This window comes from Phaseolus vulgaris, chromosome 11, assembly GCF_051622355.1.
Source record: "Phaseolus vulgaris cultivar YP4 chromosome 11, ASM5162235v1, whole genome shotgun sequence".
Lineage (NCBI taxonomy): Eukaryota > Viridiplantae > Streptophyta > Magnoliopsida > Fabales > Fabaceae > Phaseolus > Phaseolus vulgaris.
The window spans coordinates 52,775,000-52,795,278 of record NC_143508.1 but is presented as its reverse complement, the minus strand read 5'-3'; the positions used below and the strand labels follow the sequence as shown (position 1 = coordinate 52,795,278).

Below are 20,279 nucleotides of genomic sequence, written 5' to 3'. Positions count from 1 at the left end.
CTGAATTTGGGAAAAAACGCGACAAATTTCAGGACAAACGGACGATTTTTCACCTAGGAAAAACCTCAAACAGTTTCAGACACAAACGAGCCTTCTTTTCGGGTCTGGCAGTGATGGATAAAAAATTTATTGCAAATCCTGTGGGACGAATTTGGGTCTCAAATCTCAGCCAAAACTCAGTAGACACAATGAGCAATGTCTGGTGAAAATTTCAGACCGAAATACCCAATGAGTAAGGCGTAGTAAGTCCCGGACCGAGAGTGAACAAAACTGGTTTTCCGAAAACAGAACGTCCTGGCTTTTCTTCCCCGCATCTTCTTTTCGTGATTTGTTTATGGACGTGCCTCCTTAACTGGGTGCAAACAACATATGAAAGTACTTCTGTGAACTTTTTCAACGCAATACGGTCCCAGAATAAAATTGCAGAAAGTACGGCGATATTTCACAAGTTTCGGTAGAGGATAGCCTTGGTTTTCAACAAAATTTCTGAAAAATTCTCCAGGAATAGTTTTTTCCTGCAATTCCACGTAAGAATCTCGACTGAATTTGGGACAAAACGCGAAAAATTTCAGGTCAAACGGACGAGTATTCACCTAGGAAAAAGATCAAATCGTTTCAGACACAAACGAACCTTCCTTTCGGGCTTGGCAGTGATGGATAAAAAATTTATTGCAAATCCTGTGGGAAGAATTTGGGTCTCGAATCACAGCCAAAACACAGTAGACACAATGACCAATGTCTGGTGAAAATTCAGACCAAAATGCCCAAGGAGTAAGGCGTACTAAGTCCCGGACCGAGAGTGAACAAAACTGGTTTTCCGAAAACAAAACGTCCTGGCTTTTCTTCCCCGCATCTTCTTTTTGTGATTTGTTTATGGACGTGCGTCCTTAACTGGGTGCAAACAACATATGAAAGTACTTCTGTGAACTTTTTCAACGCAATACGGACCCAGAATAAAATTGCAGAAAGGAGGGCGAAATTTCACAAGTTTCGGTAGAGGATAGCCTTGGTTTTCAACAAAATTTCTGAAAAATTCTCCCGGAATAGTTTTTTCCTGAAATTCCACGTAAGAATCTCGACTGAATTTGGGACAAAACGCGACAAATTTCAGGTCAAACGGACGAGTATTCACCTAGGAAAAAGATCAAACAGTTTCAGACACAAACGAACCTTCCTTTCGGGCCTGGCATTGATGGATAAAAAAATTTTTGCAAATCTTGTGGGACGAATTTGGGTCTCAAATCTCAGCCAAATCTCAGTAGACACCATGACCAATGTCTGGTGAAAATTTCAGACCAAAATACCCAAGAAGTAAGGCGTAGTAAGTCCCGGACCGAGACTGAACAACACTGGTTTTCCGAAAACAGAACGTCCTGGCTTTTCTTCCCCGCATCTTCTTTTCGTGATTTGTTTATGGACGTGCCTCCATGACTGGGTGCAAACAACATATGAAAGTACTTTTGTGAACTTTTTCAACGCAATACGGACCCAAAATAAAATTGCCGAAAGTACGGCGAAATTTCACATGTTTCGGTAGAGGATAGCCTTGGTTTTCAACAAAATTTCTGAAAAATTCTCCCGGAATAGTTTTTTCCTGAAATTCCACCTAAGAATCTCGACTGAATTTGGGACAAAACGCGACAAATTTTAGGTCAGACGGACGAGTATTCATATAGGAAAATGATCAAACGGTTTCAGACACAAACGAACCTTCCTTTCGGGCCTGGCAGTGATGGATAAAAAATTTATTGCAAAATCCTGTGGGACGAATTTGGGTCTCGAATCTCAGCCAAAAATCAGTAGACACAATGACCAATGTCTGGTGAAAATTCAGACCAAAATGCCCAAGGAGTAAGGCGTACGAAGTCCCGGACCGAGAGTGAACAAAACTTGTTTTCCGAAAACAAAACGTCCTGGCTTTTCTTCCCCGCATCTTCTTTTTCTGATTTGTTTATGGACGTGCCTCCTTAACTGGGTGCAAACAACATATGAAAGTACTTCTGTGAACTTTTTCAACGCAATACTGACCCTGAATAAAATTGCAGAAAGGAGGGCGAAATTTCACAAGTTTCGGTAGAGGATAGCCTTGGTTTTCAACAAAATTTCTGAAAAATTCTCCTGGAATACTTTTTTCCTGAAATTCCACGTAAGAATCTCGACTGAATTTGGGACAAAACGCGACAAATATCAGGTCAAACGGATGACTATTCACCTAGGAAAAAGATCAAACAATTTCAGACACAAACGAACCTTCCTTTCAGGCCTGGCAGTGATGGATTAAATTTTTTTTGCAAATCTTGTGGGACGAATTTGGGTCTCAAATCTCAGCCAAAACTCAGTAGACACAATCACCAATGTCTGGTGAAAATTTCAGGACAAAATATCCAAGGAGTAAGGCGTAGTAAGTCCCGGACCGAGAGTGAACAAAACTGGTTTTCCAAAAACAGAACGTCCTGGCTTTTCTTCCCCGCATCTTCTTTTTGTGATTTGTTTATGGACGTGCCTCCTTAACTGGGTGCAAACAACATATGAAAGTACTTCTGTGAACTTTTTCAACGCAATACGGACCCAGAATAAAATTGCAAAACGTACGGCGAAATTTCACAAGTTTCGGTAGAGGATAAGCCTTGGTTTACAACAATATTTCTGAAAAATTCTCCCAGAATAGTGTTTTCCTGAAATTCCACGTAAGAATCTCGACTGAATTTGGGACAAAACGCGACAAATTTCAGGTCAGACGGACGAGTATTCATCTAGGAAAAAGATCAAACAGTTTCAGACACAAACGAACCTTCCTTACGGGCCTGACAGTGATGGATAAAAAATTTATTAAAAATCTTGTGGGACGAATTTGGATCTCAAATCTCATCCAAAACTGAGTAGACACCATGACCAATGTCTGGTGAAAATTTCAGACCAAAATACCCAAGGAGTAAGGCGTAGTAAGTCCCGGACCGAGAGTGAACAAAACTGGTTTTCTGAAAACATAACGTCCTGGCTTTTCTTCACCGCATCTTCTTCTCGTGATTTGTTTAGGGACGTGCCTCCTTAACTGGGTGCAAACAACATATGAAAGTACTTCTGTGAACTTTTTCAACGCAATACGGACCCAGAATAAAATTGCAGAAAGTACGGCGAAATTTCACAAGTTTCGGTAGAGGATAGCCTTGGTTTTCAACAAAATTTCTGAAAAATTCTCCCAGAACAGTTTTTTCCTGAAATTCCACGTAAGAATCTCGACTGAATTTGGGACAAAACGCGACAAATTTCAGGTCAAACAGACGAGTATTCACCTAGGAAAAACATCAAACAGTTTCAGACACAAACGAACCTTCCTTTCGGGCCTTGCAGTGATGGATAAAAAATTTATTGCAAATCTTATGGGACGAATTTGGGTCTCAAATCTCAGCCAAAACTCAGTAGACACCATGACCAATGTCTGGTGAAAATTTCAGACCAAAATTCCCAAGGAGTAAGGCGTAGTAAGTCCCGGACCGAGAGTGAACAAAACTGGTTTTCCGAAAACAGAACGTCTTGGCTTTTCTTCCCCGCATCTTCTTTTCGTGATTTGTTTATGGACGTGCCTCCATAAATGGGTGCAAACAACATATGAAAGTACTTCTGTGAACTTTTTCAACGCAATACGGACCCAGAATAAAATTGCAGAAAGTACGGCGAAATTTCACTAGTTTTCAACAAAATTTCTGAAAAATTCTCCCGAAATAGTTTTTTCCTGAAATTCCACGTAAGAATCTCGACTGAAATTTGGACAAAACGCGACGAATTTCAAGTCAAACGGATGAGTATTCATCTAGGAAAAAAATCAAACAGTTTCAGACACAAACGTACCTTCCTTTCAGCCCTGGCAGTGATCAATAAAAAATTTATTGCCAATTTTGTGGGACTTATCTGAGGCTCAAATCTCAGGCAAAACTCAAAAGACAAAGTGAAGAACGTCTGGTAAAAATTTCAGACAAAAACACTCAAGGAGTATGGCGTAGTGAGTCCCAGACCTAGAGTGAACAAAACTGGTTTTCCAAAAACAAAACGTCCTGGCTTTTCTTCCCCGTGTCTTCTTTTTGTGATTCGTTTATGGACGTGCCTCCTTACCTGGCTGCAAACAACATTGAAAGTACTTGTGTGAATTTTTCTGCGCAATACGAACATAGAACAAAAATTGCAGAATGTAGGGCGAAATTTCACAAGTTTTGGTAGAGGATAGCCTTGGTTTGCGAGTAAATTTCTGAAAAATTCTGTCAAAATAGTTTTTTCTTGAAATTCCACGTAAGAATCTCCACTGAATATGGGACAAAACGCGAAAAATTTCAAGACAAACGGATGACTATTGACCCACGCAAAAAAATTAAACAGTTCACACACAAACGAACCTTTATTGCGAATCTTATGGAACAAATTTCAAGTCACCTAGGAAAAAAATCTAACAGTTTCACATACAAACGAGCCTTTCATTTCACCGCTGGTAGTGATGAATAAAAAATTTATTGTGACATTTGTGGGACAAATTTGGGGCTCCAATCTCTACTAAAACTCAATAGACAAAATGACGAATGCTGGTAAAAATTTCAGACCAAGATACCCAAGGAGTAAGGCTTAGTAAGTCCCAAACCGAGAGTGAACATAACTGTTTTTCCGAAAACAAAATGTCCTTGCTTTTCTTCCTCGTATCTCCCTTTTGTGATTTTTTTATGGACGTGCCTCCTTACCTGGGTGCAAACAACATATGAAAGTACCTGTGTGAATTTTTTCAATGCAGTATGGACCCATAATAAAATTTCAGAATGTAGGGCGAAATTTCACAAGTTTTGGTAAAGGATAGCATTGGTTTGCACAAAAATTTCTGAAAAATTCTCCCGAAATAGTTTTTTCCTGAAATTTCACGTAAAAATCTCGACTAAATTTGGGACAAAACGCGACAAATTTCAAGTCCAATGGACGAGTATTCACCTAGGAAAAAAAATCAAACCATTTCACACACAAACGAGCCTTCCTTTAACCTCTGACAGTGATGAATAAAAAATTTATTGCGAATTCTTTGGGATGAATCTCGGGCAAAAGTCTCACCCAAAACTCAATAGACACAGTGGGAAATGTCTGGTTTAAAATTCAGACCAAAATACCCAAGGAGTAAGGCGTAGTAAGTCTCAGACCAAGAGTGAACAAAACTGGTTTTCCGAAAACCAAACGTCCTGGCTTTTCTACCCCCAATCTCATTTTTTATTTGTTTATGGACGTGTCTCCTTACTTGGGTGCAAACAACATATGAAAGTACTTGAGCGAATTTTTTAAGCATATTATGGACCCAGAAAAAAATTGCAGAAAGTATGGCAGAATTTCACAAGTTTCGGTATAAGATAGCCTCGGTTTGTACAAATTTTCTGAAAAATTCTCCTAACATAGTTTTTTCCTGAAATTCAACATAAGATTCTGAAAACAAAATGTCCTTGCTTTTCTTTCCCATATCTTCCTTTTGTGATCTGTTTATGAACGTGTCTCCTTACCTGGGTGCAAACAACAAATGAAAGTACTTGTGTGAATTTTTTGTCAACGCAATACGGACCCAAAATAAAATTGCAGAAAGTAGGGTCAAATTTCACAAATTTTGGTAAAGGATAGCCTTGGTTTGCACAAAATTTATAAAAAATTCTCCTGAAATAGTTTTTCCTAAAATTCCACGTAAGATTCTCAACTGAATTTGGTACAAAACGTGATAAATTTCTGATCAAACGGATGAGTATTCACCTAGGAAAAATTCAAACAGTCTCGCACACAAAAGAACCTTCCTTTCATCCCTGACAGTGATGAATAAAAAATTTATTTCAAATCTTGTGGGATGAATTTGGGGCACAAATCTCTGCCAAAACTCAATACACACAATGAGGAATGTTTGGTAAAAATTTTAGACCAAAAGACCCAAGGAATAAGGCGTAGTAAGTCTCAATCTGAGTGTGAACAAAACTGGTTTTTCAAAAATAAAACGTCTTGACTTTTCTTCCCTATATCTCCTTTTTGTGATTTGTTTATGGGCGTACCTCCTCTGCTGGCTGCAAGCAACATGTGTGTTTTTTTTTTACTTGTGAGAATTTTTTCGGGAATATTTCAACGCAATATAGACCCATAATAAAATTGTAGAAAGTATGGCGAAATTTCACAAATTTTTGTAGAGTTAAAAACTTTTTTATTAACTTCTGAACTTATACAATGTTCAAATAACCAAAAAAAATAATAAAATAAAATTTGAAGTAAGGATAAAATAGGAAAAAAAATTAGAGAATATCTTGATTTCTTTATTTAATAGAAAAGGAGATCCCTTAAAACAAAAAAGTGACGTATTAATCTCTCCACTCTCCTGCTAGTTAAATGACATTATATATAATCAAATTTTAAAATTAAAAAACTGCTTTATTAACTTCTGAAATTATAAAATGTCCAAATAACCAAAATAAATTAATAAAATAAAATATGAAGTAAGGATAAAATAGGATAAGAATTTAGATAATATCTTGAATTTTTTATTTAATAGAAAAGAATATCATTTTAAAACAGAGAAGTAACTTACCAATCTGTCCACTCTCTTGCAAGTTAAATGACAACAAATAAATTAAAAATTAAGAACTGCTTTATTAACTTATGAAATTATAAATTATCCAAATAAAAAAAATAATAAAATAAAATATGAAGTAAAGATAAAATAGGAAAAGAATTTAGTGAATATCTTGAATTTTTTATTTAATAAAAAAGGAGATCACTTTAAAATAGAAAAGTAACGTACCAATCTCTCCACACTTCCCTAATAAAATTTTAAAATTAAAATACTGTTTATTTAATAAATAAAAATATAAGTTTAAAACAGAAAAGTAATCAATCTCTCCACTTTAGGCTTTAGGTAACAAAATAAAATGAACGTACCAATCTATCCATTATCCTGTTAAGTGAGAAAAAAAAATTAAAAAATTGTTTTATTAATTTCTAAAATTATAAAATGTCAAATAACCAAAATAAATTAATGAAGCAAAATATTAATCAAGAATAAAATAGGAAAACAATTTAGAGCAGTTCAAGTGGGGAATCCCCTTTATATGTAGGTATAGATAAATATTATTGTTAGTATTATTAACATTATTATCAATATTATTAATAGTTTTATTAATATTAATAAAGTTATTAATATTAATATCATTATCAATAATGATATTATTATTATTGATATTACTATTATAAGATTATTAATTATTATTATTAATTTTTTTATTAATATTATAATATTATTATTTATTATTATTAATATTATTTTTCCTAATAATAATCTTTATAAGGTTAAAAATAATAATAATATGTAAAAAAAAAAAAATTGTGTAATGGTTAAAGGTTATACATGTACTCCAGCAACAAAAATGATAATAATAATAAATAAGAATAACAAAATATTAATATCTGTAGGTATCTTTATTTATATCCAATTTATCCACGCAGTGTTATCAGTATGTAATCCGTTGTACTGAACGTCATATATGTTATATGGGAGATGAACACTTGTAAGCATGGCAACCAAATGAACTTCAATTCTACTTTCACAATGGTTATTAGCACTTCTGGCTTAGTTGATAACATTACCAAAGTTGTCAAAAGGGAATATTGTGCTACACAAAAGTTTTACTAAGATTTATTCATTGAAAGACCTATACATCAATCACTGTTTCGTGCAATCCGTAAGCTTAAAGGACACTGTGTTCTTCTGAAGATCATAGCCAACGAACATGTTTTGCTGAGCCAAGTTCCCAAAGATAGCACTAGTACTTGGCAGAAATGCCAAGCACACAACATTATCACCCACTTTCATAAAGGTGTTGGAATCATATAAAATGACATTTGCACCAGTAAAATGTGCTGTGATCACTGGTACATATGGTCTATCAAATACTTTGTAACAAAGGCTCAGCAAATGAGTTGGATCCTTAGCAGGTGTCATCTTAACAACGTTTGCAACAGCTGATTCCAACTTTGAGTAAACATCATTTGGTAGAAAAGTGAGTGTTGTGCCTGAGTCAATTATGATATTTCCCTTTCCACCACCTCTAGGTAATGAAGAGCTTTCAAACTCTATTCTATTGCTTCCCACACTGATTGCTTCTAAGTTTAGGTAGTAAAATAGTTGTCCATTTCGTGAATATAAGGGGGTTGAAACAGTGCCATGCCCAGAAACCACAGCAGCATTTCCAAAGTTGAGTTTGCTAGATATACTTGGTGGTGAACGTATTGGCACCAAACAATAAGAAAACTTTCCACCAATTGATTTACAAAGGACATTGGTGCACTTCCTAGGCCAACTATGCCACAACCTCCTCGTTTAAAGGAAAGAAAATTGCTATGACCACATCCTATTCCAAATCTAGGAATTTTGACTGGTGAGCCATTGGTGGAGGCTAAGGTAAGTGTCTCAAAACTAAGATCTCCTTGTGAGTATGACAAATCAGCATAGCTAATATAATATTTACAATTGCTGGTGGGTGAAGGGCAAGAGGAACCTTTCACAGAACGACATGTATTAGTAGTGCAACTGATGGTTTGGTAGGTTTTTGATTTTGAAGGATCAAAGATTGGAGTGATTTGCTTGAAACAGGTTTGCATTGGTTGGCATTGCAGCCAAGTGAGGTCACTACCAGTATCAAGAACTCCATAGACTTGGACTGGTGGGGTTCCCACAGAATATCTCATTAGATATTCTCCATGAGCTGAGGTTACAGGTATCTGGGGTGTGTTTGCAGACACAAAAGATTTGTTGAAATGGCTCACACGGATAATGGAACGACTTAGGGCATTGGAAATTCTTTGGAATTGAGTTTCTGTCGAGTTATAGAATGGTGATTTTGGTGAGTCACGGTGGATTATCTCCACACTGAATCCACCATTTTGAGCTTCTGAAGAATAGAGATTGCAAAGACACAGTAAAACAAAAACAAGATATGAATAGTGTGACATTATTGTCACCACTGACATGAATAAAAATGAATAAGTAATGTCTCAATCTTTTGGTATTTAACTGCTACTACATTCCTAATGACTTTTTATAAGACTCTGAAGATGCATGGGTGGTAATCTGTATGGAAAATACTGCTCGTTGCGTGGCACAAAATATTATAGGTTTCAAAATTAGAGATAAAGCATCTAATTTAAGCTTTTAAATCACTTTAGAGTTTAAAGTGAAGTTTAGTCTCAATTAACTTAATTATGTTAGAAATACTATTTAGTGAAAAAATAATTATTGAAATCAGACATTTTAGGACAACCTTAAATTTATGATCTTAATTAATTTACTTTTTACTATAATTAATGATTTATTAGGGTATTTAATAATTTTGATATATATTTATTTTCATATTTTTAATAATACGAAATAATCAATTAATAATAATGATATTTTGTGGTCAATTTAATGTTTTAATTTTTTAGACATTAAAAAAAGTTGACTGATAAAGTTTTTGAATGTGCTCTTCAAAAAAAAAAATAGATATTTAATTTTGACTAAGAACTCTAATTAATTAATAGCATCAAGTGGTGGACATGCGACAAATATATTTTTATTAATAGCATCACATTTGTGGGGGCATCTACGTGCAACACATACTAAAAGTATAGAAATTAACTGTTAGTTTTCTGTTTTAAGGGTTGAATATGTATAGGCTCAACAAAAATGATTTTATCAGTTAAGTCGACTTTATGTGGCAATGGCATTGGTTATTCCGTCTCTACGTTTCAATTTAATTTAATTTTTAAGATTATCATTGCATAATCTTATATTTTAAAGATCTAATAAACTAGGATTAACTAGTTTATAAGTCGTGATCTAAATATATTTCATATTATCTTGTAGTTCATGTTTAATATTTTGTGTTCAAAATTCTTTCCTCAAGATTGAAAAGGTATTAGATAAAGTCATTGATTTTAGATAATCTGTCTTTCTTGAAGGAAGAGGGTTGTTGGACAGCATGTTGATAGCTAATGAGACCCTTGAGGAAGTGAAGAGGAAAAAGAAAGAATATGTGATTTTTAAGGTAGACTATGAGAAGAATGGGGTTTCGTGATATGTTAAGAAGTGTGGGGTTTTGTGAGAAGTGGGTTGTGTGGATAAAGAATTGTCTTGCATCTTCTTCAATCTTTGTATTGGTAAATGCCCAACTTCTGAATTTAAACCAAAAAATGGATTAAGACAAGGGGATCTCTTAGCACATTTTCTCTCTTATTGCAGTTGAGGGGCTTGTAGGGGTGGTTAGACAGACGAAAGAGAATATGGTTTTGAAAGGCGTTGAGATTGGGGTAAGGCAGACAAATGTGAGTATACTGCAATATGCGGATGACACTCTTTTCTTTTGTAAAGTTGACACCCCCAAAGTGTTTTGACTTAAAAACGATATTGAAATGTTTCGAACTCGCCTATGGGCTTAAAGTCAATTACTCTAAGAGTAAGGTTGGTGGAGTGGGTGTGAGTGCAAATCAAATTATGGGGTTTGCAACAATTCTTAATTGTGGTACTATGACAACACTTTTTACTTATCTGGGGGGTGCGGTAGGAGGAAATCATAAGAGACGTGCTTTCTGATAAGGGGTGCTTGGTAAGTTCCGGAGTAGATTAGGGTTATGGAAAGATAAATCTCTCTCCTTGGCTGGTAGATCATGTCTTATAAAATTTGTCCTTACTTCCTTACCGTTATTCTACATGTCAGTCTTTCGTATGCCAACAATTGTGATGAATGAAGTGGAAAGGATACAAAAGAACTTTTTATGGGGTTGGGACTCAGAGGGTAGGAAAATTGTTTAGTTATGTGGAATAAGGTGTATGAGCAAAAAGAAAAAGGAGGTTTAAGGGTTATAGACATAAGAATTTTTAATTATGCTCTTTTTTTGGGAAGTGGATTTGGAGACTTATGTCGTAAGAGAATGAATTTGGAAGGAGATTTTAATTTCAAAGTATGGCGGTTGGAGGAATTTAAGATCACAGGCTTGTATCAATAAGGATTCTATATGATTAAGGGACCTTAGGAAAGTTTAGAATCTAGAGGAGTGGAGTAATGTTTTCGAATACAAAGGAAGGTGGGTAGTAGGAGATGGGAAAGAAATTAAGCTCTGGGAGGATAAGTGGGTGGATAATGAATCTCTAATGCAAAAATTTCCTAGGTTTGTTCTCAGTCTCTATCGATGCTAGATGCATTTTATCACATGTTAATGTATGGAACAATAATTGTTGGTCGTGGAATTTGGCATGGAGAAAGACTCTCTTTTATGTGGGAATTTAGTCAAGCAGAACAAGTCTTGCAGTTTTTGGGTAATAAGAGATTAGTGTAAGAGAGTAAAGGTATGGCTGATATGTGGATTTGGAGGGATACAGAGTCTACGGTTTATACGGTGAAGACAACTTGTAATCATCTGAAGAGGGTTGAGCTTTGCCCCATACTTTGATATGCTTCTCCCCGCCGATCAAGCAGTGACGCTGCTCGTGATAGGCTTAGCTTTAAACCGCTATCGTTCAAGGTGGTAATGGGGATTTTCTTATGGGGTTTTGGAAGGTAAAGACTCTTCCTTCGGCGCAAGTTACAACATTGGAGGGTGTTGACTAATACAATTGCTACTAAGGACAATCTTATGCGACGTGGCATAGTTATGGTAAGTAATCTTTGTCCCTTATGTAGTGAGGAAGGGGAGATTGTAAATCATCTTTTCTTTGGGTGTAAGATTTCTTAGAGGGGTTTTTTTTTGGAGTGACTTGGGTTCTACTTGGTGTATCATTCAGATACAAAAATGCATTTCATGTTGTTTAAGTTTGTAGGAATAAAGGAAATTTACATCAGATGTTCGGGTGGATTTGGGTAGCAGTTGTAGGTGAAATGTGCAATCATAGGAATAAATATATATTTAAGACTGGGAGAGTACATTTTTTGGAAGTTTTCACTGTGGCTCAAAAGAAATCTTGGTATTGGGTTACAGGTAAGGAAAGTTTGGCGAACTTCTCATACTTAGACTGGTGCTTGGATCCCATGTGTTGTATGAAGTATTTGAAAAAAATTATGTTGTGCAGAATGTTAATTTCTATATGTCCAAGACGGTTGGATTTTGGAGACAACAAGCCTAGCAAAAAGGAAAAGTGGTGCAGGTTCTTGTGGTAAATAGTTGTTGAGGATATGAAGTAGGCAGGTAAGGTTTTTAGGTTGAAGAAAGCGAATTCAAGTGTGAGTGGGTTTTTGTGGGACTTGTTTGCCTCTTCAACCTTCTAGTGTCACTTGTCTTGATGCCAATGGAGAGTTTCTTAAAGTCTTGGTTTACCACATGGCAGCCCACAAATGGAAAGGATTGTTAGGTGCCACATGTAATGCTATGAATGGAGAGATTTTAGAAATTTTCAATAGTCAACTTAGGAGCCTTCTTAGCATATAAATAAGAGACTTAACTCTTGTAATTCTTTAGACAAGAATGATATTGGATTTGTATTTCTGATATTCTCAACACATTTCTTTCAAAGTCTCTCTTCTAAGATGTTCTCTTAAATTCTAGAAACTTAAGGAAGGTGGCCTAACCTCTTCCTAGACCCTTGCACCTAGAAACCTCACACCAATCACCTTCTCTTCCATGGACATTCATTGCTTCCTCCATTAAATCTTCAAGTCTTCCACTGTCTAAATCCTTCAAAACTCAAGATATATGGTATGTTATCTAATGATTTTCTTGTATTGGATGGAGAGTAGCAATGTTAATTGGGTCTAGTTACTTGATCCAATCTAACCTATTTGGTTTAGGTTAAGTTTTATTTACGATTGAGTCAAACCTTATCCAACAAAACTAATTCAGTGTTAACTCTTATATATGAGTGGCACAAAATCCAATCTAAATCATCTCTTACACTTATCATAAACTAATATATTATATTTTTTAACTTTTTAAAACAATTTCAAAAAACTTGTTATTACTTAACTTATACTTAGTTTTGAATTAAAATTTGTAAAAATTATATTATTTTATAACTAGATTGGTACTTGAAAGAATTACAACTTTTAATTAAAAGCAAAATTTTACAAAAATCTTCACTTACTCTCCCAACCCAATCCAACTCAGTTACTAGTTGATTGGATTGAATTTATTTTACATAAAAAAAAATGTAAAAATCTAATCCAATCCAAATTGATATTTACATTTTTTTTCTAGTGAGTTAAATAATGAGTTTTGTTCAAATCCGTGAAGGGAGAAGGAATGAGGAAGTGGTAATGCTTTGACTAAGAGAAGAGAATAATGTGCTAGACAAAGTTTTACTAAAAGATGTATTCATTGAAAGACTTATTAAAACAAACAACAACAATCAATCATTGTTTTGTGCAATCCACAAGCTTAAAGGACACTGTGTTCTTCTGAAGATCATAGCCAACCAAAATGTTTTGCTGAGCCAAGTTCCCAAAGGTAGGAGTAGATTGACTTGGCTGGAATGCCAAACACACAACACCATCAGACACTCTAGTAAAGGTGTTAAGACCAAATAAAAGCACATTTGCACCACTAAAATGTGCTGTGATCACTGGTACATCAAATTTATCAGATGTAGCTTTGTAGCAAAGGCTCAACACTTGATTTGGATCCTTAGCAGGCTGCAACTTAACCTCCTTTGCAACAGCTGATTCAAACTTTGAGTAAACATCATTTGGTAGAAAAGTGAGTGTTGTGCCTGAATCAATAATCATGTTTCCCTTTCCACCAGCCCTAGGTAAAGAGCTTCCAACCTCTATTCTATTCCTTCCCACACTAATTGCTTCAAGGTTTAGGTAGTAAAATACTTCTCTATTTCGTGAATATAAAGGGGTTGAGACAGTGCCACGCCCAGAAACCACAGCAGCATTTCCAAAATTGAGTTTGCTAGATACACTAGGTGGTGAAAGTGCTGGTACCAAGCAATAAGAAAACTTTCCACCTATTGATGGACCCAATTGATTCACAAGGGACACTGGTGCACGTCCCAGGCCAACTATGCCAGAATTTCCTCGTTCAGAGGAAACAAAATTGTTGTGACCACATCCTATTTCAAATCTAGGAATTTTGACAGGAGGGCCATTGGTGGAGGCTAAGGTAAGTGTCTCAAAACTAAGATCTCCTTGTGAGTTTGTCCCATCAGCATAGCTAAGAGAATATTTACAACTACTGGTGGATGAAGGGCAAGAGGTACCTTGTACAGAACGGCATGTATTAGTAGTGCAACCGATGGTGTTGAAGGTTTTGGATTTTGAAGGATCAAAGATGGGAGTGATTTGCTTGAAACACCTTTTACATGGTTGGCATTGCAGCCAAGTGATGTCACTACCAGTATCAAGAATTCCAAAGGCTTGGATTGGTGGGGTTCCAATTGCATAACTCACTAGATATTCTCCTAGAGCTGAGGTTACTGGTGCTTGGGGTGTGTTTGCAGACACAAAAGATTTGTTGAAATGGTTCACACGGATAATGGAACGACTTAGGGCATTGGAAATTCTTTGGAACTGAGTTTCTGTGGAGTTATAGAATGGTGATTTTGGTGAGTCACGGTGGATCATCTCCACACTGAATCCACCATTGAGAGCTTCTGAAGAATAGAGATTGCAAAGACACAGTAAAACAAAAACAAGAGATGAATAGTGTGACATTGTTGTCATCACTGACATGGATCAAAGTGAATAAGTAATGTCTCAATCTTTTATTCTGTAGCTGCTACTGCATTCCTGAGTTTTTATAAGACTCTTGAGATGCATGAATGTGAGTCTTTGTGAAAAATACTGTCTGAGAGGTATGAACTGGGTTGGATTTTAAATTAGGAAATTGAAATTGAATTAAATTTAAGAAAAGTTAAAGATAAAATGTTTAATTTGACCCTAAATGTCATGTTTTAATTAAATTAATTGTTTGTTGATAAAAAAAGTACATCTAATTTTAAATTTTAAATCAATTAGAGTTTAAGGAGAAGTTAGTTTCAATTAATTATGAAAAACATCTTAAATCTATGTTACAAATACTATTTTGTGAAAAACTAATGATTGAAATTGAAACACATTCTCAGTTTTATATTAAATTTATTGAAAGAAATTCCTGTCAACCTTAACATCTCAGTTTTTTTCAATTCTCATATTTTAACTTAAAAGATAAAAAAGTAAAATAAAATAAAATAAGATATACTATTTGACTTTTGACTATAATTAATGATTTATTAGGGTATTTAATAATTTTGATTTTTATATTTATTTTCAGATTTTTTTCTATAATAAGCGTGATTACATTTTTATGTGAAATCAATTAATAATAATGATATTCTATTTTGAATTATAATTTAATATTTTAGATATTGAAAAAAAAAAGTTAAAAGAGAAGTGTTTTAATATGCACTTAACATTATAATAAAATATACATTGTCCATGCGAATTAATTAATAATATAAAATTTGTGATAAATATCAACAAACAATAAAGATGAATTAAAGGATATTTCAGAGTATCCATACCCATATAAAAAACCCTAAACTCTAAATTCTAAAAATTATAATAAAGTTATCCTAAAACCTCTCCGAAAAATCAACTTTTACATTACAACTTCCTTAAACGACAAAGAAAAGACCAAACCCTAGATTCTACTATGGACCAAGCTTAGGGAATAAAAAAAAGACAAAGAACACTTAAGATCAATTGCCTCTAAAAGACAAGAAGCCACTGCACCCACAACAGATTTGTGCATTCTTTGTGATCCAAAATCTTATTTCCAACACCAGCGGGAAAAGGAGTAGAAAGTGATCCGGCCCTTAAAAAACCAAAACTAGCAGCATTTGCATCCTACGACATCAACATCTTAGCAAAGGATATTGAAGTGAAACATGAATTTGTAATAGGTATTTGTACAAACTTGGGACAAAACCACCAAGAAATCCATTGCCCTTCTCAGCCAAAGAAGACCATTGATGCAACTATATGGGAATTAGTTGCAGGCTCCAAAAGAATAAACCTCATTAGCAAAGCTGCCCTTCATAAACAGCCACAGAAACAAAATCTATGCAAGGTATGTTGAAAAAACCATACCAGCAGTTGCTATGTTCTGCCTTCACTCTGATATCCATAGAACCATCATAACCTTTCCACTCTTTAAGACAAAATCTGAAACAATTGCCGAGAGACACTACCATTCCAGACAACAATGGAACAAAGCCAGTTTGCGGAAACCACTCATGCCCTTCAAAATCCAAGTAGTTGTTGAGAAGGAGACCAAGATTACAACACCAAAACATCCTTAACAACCCTCAGATGACCTGCCACTCTCTGTTTAAAAAAGACAAAGCACTTTAGTTGAGGGAGAACAGACAATTTAGGGGATAGAGAACCCAGTCGGAGTAAGAGAAAGTGAAACTAGTTATTTTCCTCTTCAACCAAGACCAAGCTTGAAGTTGTGCAAGGCTAACGATTTCATCAACGTCCACCTTTCCCCCTTTAAAGACGAACCCATTCCTTTGATTCCAAATACTCCATAAAACTGCCACCCACACGCCTTTCCATACTTTATTGCTTTTAGAGCTGAATTGGAACAGGTAGAATTGTAGTAGATGATTTTCGTTGTGGAAAACAGTCTTGATCCCCACCCACCTAGAAATTTGCGACCATGCCTGAAAAACTATCTCACATTCCACAAAAAGATGTTGGATCGTTTCTTCGGCCTGGTTACAAAGGGGCACAACAAAGAAGGAAGAATGACGCCTCTTCTAGAGAGGTTCATACTTGTGGGTAGTTTTCCTCTAAGAATTCTCCAAACTAAGAATAAAGCATTAGGTAAGACTTTGATATCCCATAAAGATTCCATGGCTAAGTAGGGCTCAAGGGGAGAAGAGGATTTTAGAGCTTCATAAGAGCATCTAACAGAGAACAAACCATCCTCCTGAGCTAACCATACAATCTTATCTTGAGAATATTTTTGAGGCATAAAGATTGTTGAGGTCAATTAAGAGATGTGATTGCTCTTCTAACTCTCATACAATAAGACTCCTTCACCAAACCAAGTTCCAAGACCAACCCAATTCTAACCAGTTACCCATCTGTTGTGATGGATGTGTGTTGTACATTCAACTAACACTAAAATTTTGGATATTTCTTTTTTATTTGTGTTGGTTTTTGAAGATCGACTATGTAGAAATGATAAAATTTACTTTCTATAATGTCAATTAAGCAAATTTTGTGTAGTATTGACTATTTCAACGTTAAATTTTAAATTGATTATTAATTTTTAAGATTGTCATTATATAATCTCATGTTAAATATCTCATAAACTTGGATTAACTAGTTCATAAGTTATTTTAAGTGTTCTAAATATATTTTAGATTGGAGTTGGTGCAGTTTGACTAAAAATTATGAGATGATAAATCTAGTTAGGCAAGGTGTAGATGTGGATTGAAGGATCTAATTAGTTTGTAGATTTCGTTAAGTCACGGACCTGAAAATAAGGATTACAAACTAACAAATTGAGGTAATTAGGTAGCCACAAAATGGAGTTTATTTGTTGAATTATATTCTCATCACTACAAGAAAATCAATAAATAACTGACAAATATTTGCGTAACAAAAATGCATACACATTTTCTGTCGATCAAATCCACGAAAAATCGAATTTTCCTTAAACTTTGATAAATATGTTATATATATATATATATATATATATATATATATATATATATATATATATTAGTCGTTGGTTTGTGATGCATTAGACATGCTTGTCTGAGACGGTAATATCAAGAAGTTCATTAAGGAGAAATGTTGATTACATATATTCCAATCAGTACACAAGAAGTGTACAAAAGGATTATACAATCATTATTGAGGTTGAAATGTGCCCTATCTCTCTATATAAATGTAGTACAATATAGTTATGATTTCATGGAGTAGGAATTGGCTTCAGAATTGGCAATGGTGGTAGAAGTGGCTTCTTGAATTTGGGATCAAGGGGTAGCTTAGGAATAGGCTTTTTGAAGAAATTATTTGGTTTTAAAAACTCCTCTGACTCAACAGTAGGGATGGGCTTTTTCACTGTAAAGGGTTTTGGAATTGGTTTAAGAATAGGAATTTGCTTTGGAATTGGTTTAAGAATAGGAATTGGCTTAACAATGGGAACTAGTTTTGGTACAGGCTTATATACTTTGACAGGGACTGGCTTCACAACAGGAATTATTTTTGGGATTGGCTTAACTACTGGAATTTGCTTGGTTGGGAAAAAACCTTTGAACTTTGCTTCTTGGTTGGGAATTGGCTTTAGAATAGGCTTAACTATGGGAATTGGTTTTGATGTAGGCTTATAAACTGGAAAAGGAAAGGGTTTAACAGTAGGTTTAACTATGGGAATTGGCTTTGGAATAGGTTTAAGAATATGGATTGGTTTTGGAAAAAATCCTTTGAATTTTGCTTCTTCATCATCTCCTTCAATACTTGCTTTTGCAAACTCTTCATTTGAAACCTTCCCATCTGTGTTCACCTCATTCCCTACATCAGAAATGAATAAATATATGCAAGTCAAACACTCATAAATATTTTCTGCTACCTTCTAACAATCATACTGTTTTAATAAATGTAAGAAAGACTAACACAAAAACATATGATGATATTTCCTAAACTATGATCCTAACAAAATTATTATAATGTATGTGTAAGTAATAGCATGAGCCAGAGACCTGTAATTTGAGTTGTGGCCAAAACAGAAGGAGCATAAGAGAAGGTGGCAAGGAAGAAGAACAGAAGTGCACATTGCAGAGTGAAACCTTTTGTCATTTAGAACACAAGTAATGAAAGCTGAAAAGGATATATCTGAAGGCTTGAGCAACTCCTTTCTCATATTCTCATTATTTATAATACCTACCTTCAATTGGGACTAACATTGGTCAATATCCTCATTACATGTTTTAAAGTATACTCCGAAATTTTAGAATTTGTTAAGGGATTACTATGTGGGTGATTCCAAATTTGTCATATGTTTAGAGAGGTCAATAGTGTTTAACACCGTTGTTGCTGCTGCTGTGATAATGCATGGATGCTGTCTCCATTAAATGAGCCTCCCAAATTAGGTGCTTCTTTTCTTTGAGAGTTTTGGAGAAGAGAAATGCTGATTGGGAAAAAGGGTGATAGAAAGAAAAATACTAACGTAAGAATCTGTGTGCTTCTGCAGTTGCAACAATGAAAGTAGAAGCTAAGTGGGAAGGGTTATTCTTTAAAACAAACATGTTGTATGCATTTTAGTGTAAACACAACGTGGAGGAAGTTCATATCATTTTATGCAAGTAGCATGAAGATTCTAAAAATAAAGGTACAGTGATCCAAGGAAATTTTGGTTGGAAATGAGTATACCATAGTAGAGATTTTTTTTTTTTTATCAGCAAAGAAACCATAGTAGAGCATGATAAAGATATATAACTGTACCGTCCCGTATCAGGGCGTTGACTAAGTCAAGGTCAAAGTCAACGACTGGAAAGTCAAAGTCAGCTCGAGGTGTCGCCCAGATGTAGAGACGCCAAGAGGAGGCGTCGCCTAGGCGAAGGCGTCGCCTAGGTAAAGGCGTCGCCCAGGTGAGGGCGTCGCCAGATTAAACAGTGTAAAAGCAAGGCAATCACGGTGTGGTTCCCCGATACCCATGGGTAGGAAAGACCATGGAGGGAGCGACGTCGTGGGAAAGCCTCAGGTCCCGATATCTCGGGAAAGTGATAAAGAGAAGAAAAAGGTGGCTCCAAGGCCATAGTGATAGTACCAGTAAAGGGCAGCCTGACTCGCGAAGTACCCCTGCCGCCCCCGAGACGCCTTCGGGACAGATACGACCCAAGAGGAAGGTCACGCCCAGGATAACCGGGTGCAGGGTGTGAGAGGAAGGCAGATACGCTCTCAGAGTAAGTGGCTAGATACTTGGGGGCATGAGTTGGCACCCAAAAAGCCACCCCTAGCGCAGTAGCACTCCCAAGCAGGAGGACCCACACGCAGAAACGTCCCCAGATGGGCAGAAACGCCCCCAGATGGGGTCAAGGCGTCGTGAGGCCCTCCACGTGTATGACAGCAATGCCGGAATAGAAACACCCTCAAGTCAGGTGCCAGGTAATTAAAGATATTCAATACAGTTTCCGTTTTTAGCATTCAGGTACTATTATGGCTCCCAAGCGTTTCAACGTCTTAAATGCGTTACGTTGTGTAAAAGCGCTTTAAGGCGCTTTAAATGCTGGGGCAGTTTAAATAGCGCTGAGAATGTCGGAAAAA

General features: G+C 35.6%; 2 protein-coding genes and 1 pseudogene across 2 annotated transcripts; all 3 read right to left on the bottom strand.

The window, feature by feature from the left end:
* Positions 1-7,708: 7,708 nt before the first annotated feature.
* Positions 7,709-9,000, bottom strand: LOC150023401 (aspartic proteinase CDR1 pseudogene; annotated as a pseudogene).
* Positions 9,001-13,350: 4,350 nt separating this feature from the next.
* Positions 13,351-14,714, bottom strand: LOC137826253 (aspartic proteinase CDR1). The gene has a single exon (XM_068632152.2). The coding sequence runs from the start codon at positions 14,685-14,687 to the stop codon at positions 13,365-13,367; it is 1,323 nt and encodes a 440-aa protein (XP_068488253.1). The 5' UTR covers positions 14,688-14,714; the 3' UTR covers positions 13,351-13,364.
* Positions 14,715-17,764: 3,050 nt separating this feature from the next.
* Positions 17,765-18,875, bottom strand: LOC137832753 (uncharacterized). Its single transcript, XM_068641090.2, has 2 exons — positions 18,716-18,875; positions 17,765-18,527 (listed from the first exon to the last, which is right to left on the bottom strand). Exons 1-2 carry the CDS (start codon positions 18,810-18,812, stop codon positions 17,926-17,928), a joined length of 699 nt encoding a protein of 232 aa, XP_068497191.1. The 5' UTR covers positions 18,813-18,875; the 3' UTR covers positions 17,765-17,925.
* Positions 18,876-20,279: the final 1,404 nt, after the last annotated feature.